The following is a 15,883-nucleotide window of genomic DNA, read 5'->3' on the forward strand; positions in this document are numbered from 1 at the left end:
ATTCTTAAAAAGGTAACACAGAAAATTATGATGCCATATGCTAGAGGATTTTGACATTGTCCTTTAAGAGCCACTGAATGTTGTCAAGCAGGAGACTGATAGTGAGATGTGTTGTACCTGTAATTTCAAAACTTTCAATAAATTCTGTATTCATTCGGTATCTTTCTTAGAGGCTCAAAATTTAACCTTGATGAAAGCAGCTCTGGCACCCATGTGAATACATATACGTGCACTTGTTGCACTCTTAAAAGCAGGCTGACAAACTGAGACTGAGATGCCTGGTGCAGAGAAGCAATCCTAACAGTATCCTCAGCATCTTAGCAAAATGCCTGGCAGAGTTGTTGTTAGGTGCCGTCGAGCCAGTTCCGACTCATAGCTACCCTATGCACAACAGAATGAAAACACTGCCCTGTTCTGAGCCATCCTTACAATCGTTATGCTTGAGCTCATTGTTGCGGCCACTGTGTCAATCCACCTCGAGGGTCTTCCTCTTGTCCACTGACCCCGTACTCTGCCAAGCATGATGTCCTTCTCCAGGGACAGATCCCTCCTGACAACATGCCCAAAGTATGTAAGACGCAGTCTCGCCATCCTTGCCTCTAAGGAGCATTCTGGCTGTACTTCTTGTAAGACAGATTTGTTCACTCCTTTGGCAGTCCACGGTATATTCAATAGTCTTCACCAACACCACAATTCAAAGGCGTCAATTCTTCTTCAGTCTTCCTTATTCATTGTCCTTATTCATTGGCACAGAGTAGGTGCCCAATATTCATCTGCTGAATGAAAGCTCTTGTAACTTAAAATGGGACAGGCTACAGAATCTCCAGAAAATTAAAGGGAATTGTTTAGACTCTTAACTCTCGGTCATAAAATTCAGCTAACAGACACATTAATCCAAAGGATGGACCAGCCATAATTGTTACAGTAGAAAGAATCTCCCCCAGTTATGAATTTAAAACAACGTATATTAGAAGCCAAGCAGACTGCCACTTAGAAAAATCACAATATAAGTAAGTCTGATTTGTTTCTCCCTTATGAAGTCTTTCAGAAAATTCTCTTTACATATGCAAATACCCAAGACACACATTATAAAATTAATAAGGAATTCATAGAAGCATTCACGAGAAAAAAAATGACAGCTATGGCCCCTTTTTCATCTGCCCATCTTGCCTAGAAATTAATCTTTCTACTCTCTTACCCCAAAAATCCAAACCCATTCTGCCATGGAGTCAGTTCCGACTCATAGCAGCCCCATAGGGTTGTAAATCCTTACGGAAGCAGACTACCACATCTTTCTCCCGTGGAGCCACTGGTGGTTTCAAACCACCGAGCTTTTGGTTAGCAGTCCAGTGCTTTAACCACTGGGCCACCTGGGTTCCTTTACAATGCTTTCAAAAAGCACTCAGACTCCTAAACTGCTGTGTAAACCTTTACTGAAAACATAATAGTAAAAAAAGGCTCAGATACAGTAAACAATTATTTCTTTGCTTATAATAGATTTTGAGAAGAGAGTACAAAAAGTATAAAACAGCCTATATTTTTTTAATGATAGATTTCAAAGCTAAATGAATTTAAAAGTAAAATAGATGTTCTTTTCCATTTAAAGGATTCAGTGCATGTACCCTTCAAATTGATTTTGGGTTACAGTTGTATATAAAACAGTTTGTCCATGTTTTTCCATTTGGCCCATGCCTAAACTATAAAAATAAAAGTATTGTTATCTCCCCTAAACTGCCAGCTATAATGAAATGTGGTAATAACCATATTTCCATGCCATGGGAACACACGATTATAAGAGTGAGCATTAAGTTTTTATGGCAAGGATATACTAGGAGCTAAGATCCAAAATATAAACAGATGCTTAATAACTACAGGGAAAAGCTAATAAACACAATCTTAGACACGTACTAACTGACACAACCACCCAAACAGCTTGCTCCCAAATTTTTAATTATGTGCTGTCATCTGAATGGCCATTTCTAGAATGAACCTCTAAGGATAAAACTAGTTGCCGTCGAGCTGATTTCCACTCACGGCAATCCTACGTGTGTCATAGTGGAACTGGGCTTCAGAGCATTTTCAGTGGCTGATTTACCAGTCCTTTCTTCCAAGGTGTCTCTGCGTGGACTTGAACCTCCAACCATTTGGTTAGCAGCACAAGCGTTCACCATTAGCACCACCCAGGAACTCCATTCTAAGGACAAGGGTTCCCACATTCACAAAGGTGTTCTGTTAACTGGAAAATAAGTATTACACAAATGTATAGTAATTAATAACTAGTTGCTGTCACAGCAGCTATTTTATGTAAGCATCTTATTCATTCAAAGAACATGACAAGCTCTGGTTTCCCTTATCTGCCAAATTGAAGTATCTTAACTATTTCATACAGTTGTTAAGAAGATTTCATTATTAATAGACATTCATACATAATAACACTATTACAAGTTCCTTTAATGACTAGCCACTGGATGGACACTGAAGGCAAAGAGAACACAAAAACATCCATGCATCCCTGCCCTCAGGAAGCTCGGAGTCTCTAGGACACCTACCACTAGACAATTCTTGGTACGGTTTGATTGTTTTATCCCCCCGGTATCAAACAAGAGGGGAAAGTTCAAGAGTGAACATTGATAGGTCTTACAAAAAGCTACACATTTATTAACATAAGACATTCTAACATGTATCATAGTTTCAAGCAGGTCATTTTGAGTCTCAAATACAAAATCACAATATTTAGTATTAATTACAGAAAAAAAAAAGTGGTAGTCATTCATGAATTTTAGTCCAAAATGAAAATGCAGAACAGTGTTTATTTTGGTGGATCAGTGTTGATGCCGTATTTCTCCTTCAGAAGCTTCAACTGTTCCTCCTTCTTCTTTGTGTCCATCTTCTGAAATGCCTGAGAATGGTAAGCATCAAAGTTAACAGTCATCTACAACCAAAAGAATTTCACCAATAGCACTAGCCAGGAAAAAAACAAAAACGCACAATACACATTTCCCATCACGGTGCAGTTCTACACTAATTCTTAAGTGGGCTCACCATGCAGTGAGGCCCCTGGTTATACTTACCCTGTTGGCATTATAGTACAAAACCACAAGGTATCTGTTACAAACATTGAATCCTGATAGGTGATCGCATGCGTTCTTGGCATCGAAGATGTCTTCGTAGACCACATAAGCCGTTCCTCTCGTTTCTGGTGTGTTCCCCCTGCAGAGTTAAACGGGACTTAACTGAAACACACACGTACCTGAGCAGTGACATGTGAATACAGACCTGCCTCTTCAACCACTAACCAGAGAACCAAAAATAGCAGATTAAAGACAGTAAGTTGAAATAAGTTTTGAGATCAACCTGAAAACTCTAACAAGATATAAACATTATGGATAGATATGCTGGGTAAGCCTGTAATTTCTCAAATTAGGAAAATTTTATTTTAAGTAAAATGTCTTGTTAAACTTCTTGTTACACCAGGAATACTAAGAACACAGCTACTAAAAAAGCGCTGGCAACAAGCGAACAACTACCTTGAAACTTTGTTAGTCTTTTATATTCAGTGTTCTAGTCCTTATTTCTCATACTAAGAACCAATTTTTAGTCTTAAGCTGGAAAGCACAGTACAGGTAGTCCCCAACTTATGAGGGGGTTCCGTTCTGACGTAAGTTGAATATGTCTTTTTTTTTTTTTAGTTTTCATTATTATTGCCTTTTATTATCAGTATCTTTATAAATCCAATCTTATTTGTCCTTGGGGGGTGGAAAACATTACACAAAGACTTACAGATATATTTTAATACAGAATACATACACACAAAAAAATACACAAACTATTTTTAAAAAAGGACAGTCATTAAGTGCAGTTCATTGTAACTTGAATACGTCATAAATTGGGGAGTACCAGTACTTAGCAGCGATGGCTTTTATTAGTTTGTTTAGAATTTTTATTAACAATGTTTAGAATGGGACTTTTCTTACTGTCCATTTATGCAACAGGACAATACTTCACCACACTATCACCTGGAAACTAGTCCCTTGTTTCTGAAGATACTGATTTTCTTCCTCACCCTAATTAATAATTTAAATTCTGACAAAACAGTCAGCCCTCATCCTCTATGACCAAGAAAGGATATCCTCTAATGTAGGGAGCAATTTCTTGAAAAATTCTGTGCCTTTTTTTTTTTTAATGCAACGTGGTCAGCCCTCTTCTTTCATAATTCATTTTTAATAGTCTGCACTCTCACACATTACATACTGTTCGGCTGGGGAAATGGGCTGGGTTTCTGCTGAATGGGGGTGAAGGTGTGATTGCAGGTGGAGTTATCTGTGAACCCAGGCACAATGCTGGAAGAAAGCTGGAAGTGGGAGCTGGACCTTGCTCACAGACATGTAGGTGTTCCTTGCTACCTCCTTTCTTCACTTCACCTCACCAGCTGACTCTGGGGGGTGAGGAATTATGAGGAGCACTACATTTCAGGCAGCCGAATGGCCAAGTGTTCATTGAAGGGACAGTGGACAGAGGTCCCACTCAGCTTGGGTATGATAAGGATGAATCCCTTACCTCCATCCGTGTTCCAGCTACCCCAGTGCAACAGTGGAATGAAGTTTAAGGCTGACTCTGTCTGCCATAGTCCCTGCATAGGGTCAGGGAAAGGAAGAGGCACACAGGAAAGGAGACACCTGCCTAGGCTTGATCTAGGACAAAAGACTACAGTCTGGGCCCTGGTCACACCCTGTGCTTCCTAATAAATGGGTGGCTCAGGGACAGGGTGCAGGGAGTGGTCGGAGGGTACCAGCATCAATGAATGTTCTTACTGTGTCAGGCTGCATGGGCATGATGGAGGGATTTTATACCCTTTACTCTTTGGGAACCGTCTATCAACTTTTACACTTTAGACTTTTAATCATTTTCAAGAATGGTATGAAAGTTGGGGACTGCCTGAAAGAAAAAAAAAAATTGCCCCAAAGATTTTCCCAAATACTTGACCTAATTTTTCCTTTGAAATACAAACAAAAAACAAGATCTCAAGTTCCTTAAGGGCACAGATGGTCATGTAAGGCCATTTTACTCCCACAGTGCCATGTATACGGCAAGTGCTAATATGTATTTGAAAGGTGAAGATCTACTTTCTATCAGTTCTCTCACACATCCTTTCTCCAGGAAGCTAAAAGAACAACAATAAAACTCTCCCTTCTTCCTAAACTTTCTTAGGAAGTAGATTAGGGATGGGCACTAATCCCGTTTTATAGACTCTTCATCTCTCATGTCCCAGTTCCTAATTATCAACCTCATATCTTGAGAATAAATTTACAGTTTAAATTTTTGAAAGTATGTACTTGATACGTACAATGTGTTAGGCAATGTGTCAACATTATTTTCTTGATTGGTAATAAAAGTTTACACATAGGAATAAGAAAACCTAATAATTTAACTTGACCTCTCTGGGCTTTGGAGCCAGGTAGTGCAGAGGTTAAGAGTTTAGCTGCTAACCAAAAGGCTGGCAGTTTGAATCCACCAACTGCTCCTTGGAAACCCTACGGGGCAGTTCTACTTTGTCCTATAGGGTCACTATGAGTTGAAATCAACTTGATGGGAATGGGTTTGGTATTTTCTGGGTTAACCTTTTACACTAACTTATCCAACAGCTATATATTGTGCTTTTTCTATGTGTCAGACCTTATAGAATAGACACAATATCACCTCCACACAGGGATACGGTATCGCTGATGCAATTAAAAGCAGCACTAATTACAGTGAATACTATTCAGTAGATATTCAGTAAATACCATTTGAAGGTATGAACCATAATCTTTCAAACAAGAATTTATTATAATTACATATTCCCCCCACACTTTTAAATCTTCAATAGAAAACAGCCATTGAAAAAGTTATTTTTCTCAGTTACTTTAAAACCTGTACTCAAGTTTAACTGAGAAATTTCAGAGTCAGTAAAACAGACAGTGAAGATTGTTGAGAAAATTAGAGTTAATGCATATAAAGAACATAGTACAGTACTTGGCTTTATAAATAGTTGCTATTATTAGCTGACTGTGAATGGGCTCGATTCATGATGACTCTATGTACAATGGGATCACACAGTTATGATCCACAGGATTTTCATTGGCTGATTTTCAGAAGTAGATGACTACTCATTACAAAAGAAGAAATTGAAGAGATCATTTAAAAAAACTCCCAACAAAAAAAAGCCCTGGCCCAGATGGCATTACTAGAGGATTCTACCAAACATTCAGAGAAGAGTTGATACCAACCTTGCTCAAACTATTCCAGAACATAGAAAAGAAAAGAATACTCCTAAATTCATTCTCTGAAGCCAGGATAACCCTGATACCAAAACCAGGCAAAGACACCACTGAAAAAGACAATTATACACCAATATCCCTCATGAATATATTCTCAACAAAATCTTAGCCAAAAGAATTCAACAACTTATCAAAAAAAATAATACACCACAACCAAATGGGATTCATACCAGGTATGCAAGGATGGTTTAACATTAGAAAATCAATGTAATTCACCACATAAATAAAACAAAGGAAAAGAACGACATGATCATCTCAATCAATGCAGAAAAGGCATTTGATAAAGTCCAACCTCCATTCTTGATAAAAACTCAGCAAAATAACAAAAGAAGGGTGATTCCTAAACATAATTAAGGGCATATATTCAAAACCAACAGCCAAAATTAATATTACTCTCAACACAGAGAGACTGAAAGGCAGGCCCCTTGAGCACAGGAACTAGACAAGGATTCCCTTAACCATCACTTTTATTCAATATTGTACTGGAAGTCCTAGCTACAGCAATAAGGCAAGATAAAGAAATAAAAGGAATCCAAATTGTTAAGTGTCTTAGTTATCTAGTGCTGCTATAACAGAAGAACCACAAGCTGATGGCTTTTTAACAAAGAGATATTTATTCTCTTACTGTCTAGGAGGCTAGAAGTCCAAATTCAGTGTGCCAGATCCAAGGGAAGGCTCTCTCTCTGTTGGCTCTGGACGAAGGTCCTTGTCATCAATCTTCCCCTGATCTAGCAGCTTTTCAGCGCAAGGACCCAGGATCCAAAGGATGCACTCCCTTCCCAGTTCTTCGTTCTTGGTGGCATGAAGTCCCCCTGTCTCTTCTCGCTTCACTCTTTTATCTCAAAAGAGATTGACTTAACACAACCTAATCTTATAGATTGAGTACTGCCTTATTAATATAACTGCCTCTAATCCTGCCTTATTAACATCATAGAGATAGGATTTATAACACGTAGGAAAATCATATCAGATGACAAAATGGTGGATAATCACACAACACTGGGAATCATGGCCTAGCCAAGTTGACACACATTTTTTGGGGAATACAACTCAATCCATAACAGCAAGGAAGAAGTAAAACTATCCCTATTTGCAGATGATGTGATCTTATGCATACAAATTGGCACAGACTCTACAAGAAAGCTACTGGAAGTAAGAGAAGGATTTAGCAAAGTGGCAGGGTACAAGATTAACATACAAAAATCAGCCGGATCCCTCTACACTAACCAAGAGAACTCTGAAAAGGAAATCAGGAAAATGATACCATTTACAATAGCCCCCCAAAAGATAAAATACTTGGGAATAAACCTAACTAGGGATGTGTAAGACTTACACAAAGAAAATTACAAAACACTACTGCAGGAAACCAAGAGAGACCTGTGTAAATGGGAAAACATACCATGCTCATGGGTTGGAAGAGTTAACATGGTGAAAATGACAATACTACCCAAAGCAATCTACAGATATAATGCAATCCCGGTCCAAATTCCAACAGTATTCTTTTTTTTTTTTTTTTTTAATAATTTTTATTGTGCTTTAAGTGAAAGTTTACAAATCAAGTCAGTCTCCCACACAAAAACCCATATACACCTTGCTAATATACCCCCAATTACTTTCCCCCTAATGAGACAGCCCACTCTGTCCCTCCTCTCTCTCTTTTTGTGTCCATTTCACCAGCTTCTAACCCCCTCCACCCTCTCATCTCCCCTCCAGGCAAGAGATGCCAACATAGTCTCAAGTATCCATCTGATCCAAGAAGCTCACTCCTCACCAGCATCCCTCTCCAACCCACTGTCCAGTCCAATGCATGTCTGAAGAGTTGGCTTCGGGCATGGTTCCTGTCCTGGGCCAACAGAAGGTCTGGGAGCCATGACCACCGGGGTCCTTCTAGTCTCAGTCAGACCATTAAGTCTGGTCTTTTTATGAAAATTTGGGGTCTGCATCCCACTGCTTTCCTGGTCCCTCAGGGGTTCTCCCAACAGTATTTTTTAACAAGATGGAAAAACTAATCACCAACTTTATATGGAAAGGAAGGAGGCCCTGGATATGTAAAGCATTAATGAAGAAGAACAAAGTAGGAGGCCTCACACTTCCCAATCTCAGAACCTACCATACAGCCACAGTAGTCAAAACAGCCTGATACTGGTGTAACAACAGACACAAGAACCCAGAAATAAAACCATCCACTTATGGACAGTTAATCTTCAACATAAAGTTCAAAATCCATGAAATGGGGAAGAAATAGTCTCTTTAACAAATGGTGCTGGCAAAACTGGATATCCATTTGCAAAAAAATGAGACAGAATCTGTACCTCACACCATACACAAAAACTAACTCAAGATGGATCAAAGACCTAAACGCAAAACCTAAAACCATAAAGATCATAGAAGAAAAAATAGGGGCAAGCCTAGGAGCCCTAATTTATGGCATAAACCAACTATCAAACATAACTAAAAAAGCACAAACAGCAGAAGACAAACTAGATTATTGGAACCTCCTAAAAATCAAATACTTATGGCTCATCAAAGGAGCACTAGTGGCACAGTAGTTAAGAGTTTGGCTGTCCACCAAAAGGTTGTAGTTTGAATCCACCAGCTGCTCCTTGGAAACCCTATGAGGCAGTTATACTCTGTCCTGAAGGGTCACCATGAGCTGGAATCCACTTGATGGCAACAGGTATGCTCATCAAAAGACTCTTCCAAAAAAGCAAAAAGAGAACCCCCGGACTAGGAAAAAAATTTTGGCTATGACAAAGCTCTAATCTCTAAAATGTATAGATAACTACAACAACTCAACAACAACAAGACAAACAACCCAATTAAAAAATGAGCAAAGGACAGGAACAGACACTTCACCAATGAGGACATCCAGGCAGCCAATAAATACATGAAGAGATGCTCACTCATTAGCCATCAGAAAGATGCAAATCAAAACTTCAGTGAGATACCATCTCACAACGTTGGCAGAGCTGAGCAAAAAAACAGAAAACGGATCAAAGGAGAATGAAGAACACCAAGGACACAAGGCGATTACAAGCCCAAGAGACAGAAAGGGCCACATGAACCAGAGATTACATCATCCTGAGACGAAAGAACTAGCTGGTGCCCGGCTACAACCGATGACTGCCCTGACAGGGAACAGAGAACCCCTGAGGGAGCAGGAGAGCAGTGGGATGTAGACCCCAAATTCTCATAAAAAGACCAGACTTAATGGTCTGACTGAGACTGGAAGGATCCAAGTGGTCATGGCCCCCTGACCTTCTGTTAGCCCAACACAGTTACCATTCCCGAAGCCAACTCTTCAGACATGGATTGGACTGGACAATGGGTTGGAGAGGGATGCTGGTGAGGAGTGAGCTTCTTGGATCAGGTGGACACTTGAGACTATGTTGGCATCTCCTGCCTGGAGGGGAGATGAGAGGGTGGAGGGGGTTAGAAGCTAGTGAAATGGACACGAAAAGAGAGCGGAGGGAGAAAGCGGGCTGTCTCATTATGGGAAGAGTGGGAGTGTGCAGCAAGGTGTATATGGGTTTTTGTGTGAGAGACTGACCTGATTTGTAAACTTTCACTTAAAGCACAATAAAAATTATTAAAAAAAAAAACCACAACAGAAAACAACAAATACTAGAGAGTCTGTGGGGGAACTGCAACTCTCATACACTCCAGGTGGGAATGTAAAATGGTACAACCACTATAAAGCCAAAAATCAAACCCGTTGCCATCAAGTTGATTCCAACTCATGGTGACCCTACAGGACAGAGTAGAACTGCCCCGTAGGGTTTCCAAGGAGTGGCTGGTGGATTCAAACTGCCAACCTTTTGGTTAGCAGCTGAGCTCTTAACCACTGCACAAACAGGGCTCCTCGACCACTGTAGAAAATAATTTCTAGCTTTTTGAGGAAGCAGGAAATCATTCCTGATAGTTCTTTCTTTTTCTACAACCACTACAGAAAATGATTTTCCACTTCCTGAGAAAACTAGAAACAGAAATACCATAGAATCCAGCAATCCCATTCCTAGGTATATATTCTAGAGAAGAGCCGTGACGCCAAAAGACATATGCACACCCATGTTCACTGCAGCATTATTTACAACAGCACAAAGATGGAAACAGCCTAACTGCCCATAAACAGATGAATGGATAAACAAACCGTGGTACATACACACACTGGAATACTGTGCAACAATAAATAACAATGATGAATCTGTGAAACATCTTTCAACACAGATGAATCTGTGAAGGCATTACGCTGAAATAAGTCAGTTACAAAAGGACAAATATTATATGAAACCATTATTATAAAAACTCATGAAAAGGCTTACACACAGATAGAAACATGCTTGGATGGTTACCAGGGATGGTGGAAGGAGGAGAGAGAGAAAACCACTAACTACATAGTTGACATGTACTAACTTTGGTGAAGAGAAAGATAATACACAATATGGGGGAAGTCAGCACAATATAATCAAGGTAAAGGAAGACACTGAAAAGTACCCAAAAGTAAAAGGCAACAATGGTAAACAGACATACAATCCTGCAACAACAGTAATAACAATAACCTGTGAGTGGATATATGGATAAATATGTAAGCTGAACCGGGTGGGATGGTGTATGGAAGTTCACCTGTGTACATATATGTGTACATGCTGCAAATATACACATGTATGCAACAGTGCGCACAGTGGACACAGTCATGAAAAACTTCTTAGCCATAACCATACACCTCCAGGGACTGAGCTACTGGCCTTCAGGGCTAGGGACCATAGTCTCAGGGGACATCTAGGTCAGTTAGAATATCATAAACCATATAAAGGCAGTGTTCTACATCCTATCTTGGCAAGTAGCAAGCAGGGTCTTAAAAGCTTGCAAACAGCCATCTAAGACTCAAGAGTTGTCTCTTCCCATCCAGTCAAAAGAGTGAAGAAAACCAAAGACTCAAGGAAACAATTACTCCAAAGGACTAATGGACCCATGAACCATGGCTTTCACCAGCCTGAGACCAGAAGAACTAGATGGTGCCTGGCTACTGCTACTGACTGCTCTGACCGGGACAACAATAGTAGTCATGGACAGATTGGGAGAGAAACGTAGAACAAAATTCAAACTCATAAATAAGACCAGATTTACTGGTCTGATAGACTGGTGGAATCCCTGAGATTATGGCCCTTAGGCGCCCTTCAAACTTGGAAGCAAAATCACTCCTGGATATCACATTATAGCCATACAATAAACAGGCCTCTAAAATGAACAGTAACACCAGTGAGGAATGTACACCTCAGAATAATCAACTATATGATACCTAAAGAGCAGCACTAGCCCAAATGCAACAATCAGAAGGAAGGTAAGGGCAGGAAAGCTGTGCAAATGGATACAGGGGAACCTAGGGAGAAAGGGAGGATAGTGCTGACACATTCAGGGGTTTGCAACCAACCGCATGAAACAAGCTGTGTATAAATTGTTGAACAGGAAACTAATTTGCTCTGTAAACTTTCACCTAGACAACAGTAAAATGTTTAAAAAAAAAAAAAAAGGCAGTAGATCACCAGGTCTTTCTTCCCAGTCAGTCTTAGTCTGGAAGCTCTTTGTCTGTACAGCATCATAGCAACATACAAGCCTCCAATGGCAGATTGGTGGTGGCTGCACTTGAGGTGCACTGGCTAGGAGTTGAACCTGGGTCTCCCACATGAAAGGCGAGACTCCTACTGGTGAACCATCACTGCCTCCTAAATCCAGCTGCTGTTGACTTGACTCTGACTCATGGCGACCCCATGTGTCTCAGAGCAGAACTGTACTCTACAGGGCTTTCAATGGATGATTTTTGGGAAACAGATCACCAGGCCTTTCTTCTGAGGTGTCTCTAGATATACAAAGCATGGCAGACTCAAACGTCCAACCTTTTGGTTAGCAGCCGAGTACATTAATTGTTTGCAGCATTTATCACATGCCTACTATTTATAAGGAGTCCTTATAAATAGTAGGTAATCCTATAAGGGACTCCTTATAAATAGTAGGCATGTGATAAATGTTAGTTCCTTTCCTTCTTATCCATTCTTCTCAAACCATGCATTACTATATCACTCTCTTTTTATAATGTCTCCACTACTATTCCTGGCTTTCATTAAGCTGGATCATTAGCAATTGTGTACAGAGTTTTTTTTCCCCTACAAAAAAAAATCTCATCTCCCTGATTTCAGTCCGTTAGTGTCTAGGCTCTTGGTTAGGGCTGCTGTACTGCACACCCTGTTTAGCCACACATGGTGGCCCTGCTTTTAGTGATAATTCTGAGATTACAGCTTGTGCAACTGTTTTCTTTAAGTCACATTTTAAAAATATCAGTAAGACTCACACTCTGATTTGACGAATAGGTCCATATTTTCCAAATATATCATACATTTCTTCAGCTGTGATTTTGTATGGCAAATTTCTTATATACAAAATCCGATTTACTTCAGGCGGAAGTCGAATCTAAAATGAGAAATATATGTTGTCGTTATAATCAGGCAGGAGTGCTACCATTTAGAAAAAATTCTAATACATAATAGTGAAAAGCCAAGAGTAAGAATTATTATCTGATGTAAATGACATGCTCTTCAGAAAAGCAACTGGATGATGGTTCCAGAGAAGACCATTAGTAGGAACTAATACGGGCCTGCGATAAAACAAGACTTTTGATCACTATAGTTAAATACGGACTTTCAACCACATCTAAAAGTCCTTAACACCTCCGACTACATGTGGGAAAGAAAGAAAGGAGCTGTTCCTGTTTGCTAGACAATAAAATCCCCACTGATGTGTGTTCTATGGTCTTCTCAGGGGCTTGTATCACTGATGTCTTCTCTTATGAATTTACAACCTTTCCCTCACCACTAGCTTCTTCTTGTCCTCCCAATAAGCAGTTGCTCACATCCTGCCCATCTTTTCACAAAACAAACAATTTATCTAGATCCCTCTTCCTTCAACCAACAATATTTACTAAGCACCTTCTTATACACCAGGTTAGGTATTGGGAATACATAGTGAAAATATATACAAGGGGCTCCCTGCGGGCTTTTAACCGCATTGCTCAATCCTCATCATACTTAGCCTGAGACTTCTAACACCGTTGATTAGTTCCTTCTTGCAACAATCCATTTTCTTGGTTTTCTCCTAACACTCTAGCTAGGTCTTCTCAGCCTTCTTTACCATTAAAATATGCTCTTGCACAGGGCTGTATCTTTAGAGTTCTTTTCTTGATCCTTTGTATACGCCCCTTAACTCTTTACATTCTCTCTGACTGGCCTCTTAACCACACCCGTGGTTTCCACAGTAAGTTGATGACCCTGGAATACGTAACTCCAGTCTAGATCTCACTCTTATGCTCCTGATTAACATAAATTAGATACTGAACATTAATTTACTCAATAGCTATTCAGTTATTTTTATATTAAAAGACAGTTATAAATAGTAATGACAACTGGTGAACAAGTACAATAAAGTTTTAGAGACCATAATTCAAGGTTAAGTTCAAATAGACAATCAATGCTGCCAGACAACCGAAATATATTTCTCTGGTAAATTTGCTTTCTTAGTTTGTAAGACACTATATCAAAAATATCTTCTGTCTTCAACCTTATTATCACCACTCCAACACCTTTGTTGGGCTGTATCCTTTTCCCTGCCCGTCCAAGGAGATGACCCTGGCTCTTACTTCTTGGACAAAATGGATATGACCAAGTGGTAAGTACCTTATAGTCCTATCACTAAACCTACCAATCTACATTCATCCATATCCACCTATGTTCCCTCTCTCTATACTTGGAAGAAAGGCCTGGCCACCTACTTCCAAAGGATCAAAGCCAGTGAAAACGCTACAGGGGGCAGTTCTACTCTGAAATGCATAGGGTCACCCTGAATCAAAATCAACACGAAGGCAATTAGTTTGGTTTTTTGGGTTGTTACTATGCCAACCCTTCATCTACTCAAAAGCAGATGAGTACATCTACACGACTCCTGAAATCAACACATCTTTTTGTACATTATCGGCTTCTTCCACTTTACCAGATCATTCCCATTGGAATGATCACACAATACACTTTATATTGCTCAACTTTTTTTTTTTAATCACTAAACTCAATTTCCTACTCCTTGTTTACATGAAAACTCATGAAAAGAGATTTCCTCAACTTCCATCATCTTTTCATCCCACTACAACCAAGTTTTCATCCACCATTACACTGAAACAACTCATCAGTGTCACCAAAATTTTCCATCTCACCATAGCCATATCCAGAGCCCTGGTGGAGCAGTAGTTAAAGAACTTGGCTGCTATCCAAAAGGTCAGCATTTCAAATCCACCAGGCACCCTTTGGAATCCTATTGGGTTGCTATGAATTGGGATTGACTCGATGGCAACGGGCTTGGTTTTCGGTTAATAGCCCTATCCAGGGTTCAATTACCTGTCATCATATTATGCGTCTCAGCACCACTATCTCCTTCTTGAGACATTTTTCTTTAAGTTTCCATAACATCTCACTCTCTAATGCTAGAATGTAAGCACCTATAGGACAAGGATTTTTTGTTTTATTCACTGCTGAATAAAAGTGATTACCTAGATTAGTAGCTGGCACGTAGGAGGTGCAATAAATGTAACTAAGGAATTGTTCCCTCCCTGGCACACAGCAAGTGCTCAATAAATACTGTTGAATCAATAAGTTAATGAAGGACCCAAAAAACCCTATGATCTGAAGAGAATCTTAAGTTTTAGTCGCCTGTGGACCATTATTTATTGGGGACTCGTCTATGCTATCAATTTTTAGGCTGAGGAGGAGATTCTGATGCCAGGCCCTAAATACAGGTCAAGCAACAAATTCTGTAGGGCTAGCACTGTCACTAACACTAAGATACTTTAGGAACTTTCAAAAGGGGTGTGGGCGGAATTGTGGCTCAATGAGCATACCCCTGAGGACCGGGACAGCGTGGAATCCCCACGGATAGGACAGGAAAATTTGGGTTTCCCCGCCCAGGGGACACAGGAGTAAGCATGCTCTGTGCACGCCTCTAAGAAAGTCAAACAGCGAAGTCCGCCCCTCCTCCGCAGAAGGCCCCGCTACTCACGTTCGCCCTCTTGGCCGCTTGCATCGCCATCTTGGCAGGCTGATGAAGTCACCGTAGTTAAGACTGGAATCCTCCGGACACCTCTGGAGCTCGCTCTACTTCGAGCGCAACAGTGTCAAACGCAGGCCATCAACAACCAGCCTCCACCGGAAGCTGCTGAAACAACGCTAGAAAATCGCCGTTTCACGTCGAGACGTGCTGACGTACTACCGGTCCTCTTCCGAGAAGACTCCGGGAGCAAAGCGAGCCTGAGATAAATGTGAGGCCGGAAGGTGAAAGAAGACAGTCGAAGATGCTTCCGGGTCCTGGGCCGGAAAGGGCGGGGCCTCAGCTCAAGAAGGGAAGGTGTTCCGGTCGGGGGGGGGACCTAAGCAGTGCGAGCTGACCGGAGGTGGCGGGGCACGGGGATGGCGGTGAGGGGTGATGCGGAGACTGGTTGGGTCGAGGAAAGGGGACCGAGTTTGGCGAGAAGC

General features: G+C 40.6%; 1 protein-coding gene across 1 annotated transcript; it reads right to left on the reverse strand.

Annotated features, from left to right (window-relative positions):
- Window positions 1–1,521: 1,521 nt before the first annotated feature.
- Window positions 1,522–15,648, reverse strand: SF3B6 (splicing factor 3b subunit 6). Its single transcript, XM_049903844.1, has 4 exons — window positions 15,411–15,648; window positions 12,664–12,782; window positions 3,072–3,210; window positions 1,522–2,899 (listed from the first exon to the last, which is right to left on the reverse strand). Exons 1-4 carry the CDS (start codon window positions 15,438–15,440, stop codon window positions 2,810–2,812), a joined length of 378 nt encoding a protein of 125 aa, XP_049759801.1. The 5' UTR covers window positions 15,441–15,648; the 3' UTR covers window positions 1,522–2,809.
- Between the last annotated feature and the right edge of the window lie 235 nt (window positions 15,649–15,883).

The sequence above is a fragment of the Elephas maximus genome, chromosome 12, assembly GCF_024166365.1.
Source record: "Elephas maximus indicus isolate mEleMax1 chromosome 12, mEleMax1 primary haplotype, whole genome shotgun sequence".
In the NCBI taxonomy this organism is placed as follows: domain Eukaryota; kingdom Metazoa; phylum Chordata; class Mammalia; order Proboscidea; family Elephantidae; genus Elephas; species Elephas maximus.

Bases quoted from the DNA above. Each gene is read 5' to 3' on its own strand.
- SF3B6 (XM_049903844.1), bottom strand. From the start codon at position 15,440: ATGGCGATGCAAGCGGCCAAGAGGGCGAAC. The intron at 3,211-12,663 runs GTGAGTCTTACT...TTAACTCTGCAG, and splicing joins CCTATTCGTCAAATCAGAGT to GGGGAACACACCAGAAACGA. The intron at 2,900-3,071 runs GTAAGTATAACC...TACCATTCTCAG, and splicing joins TGTACTATAATGCCAACAGG to GCATTTCAGAAGATGGACAC.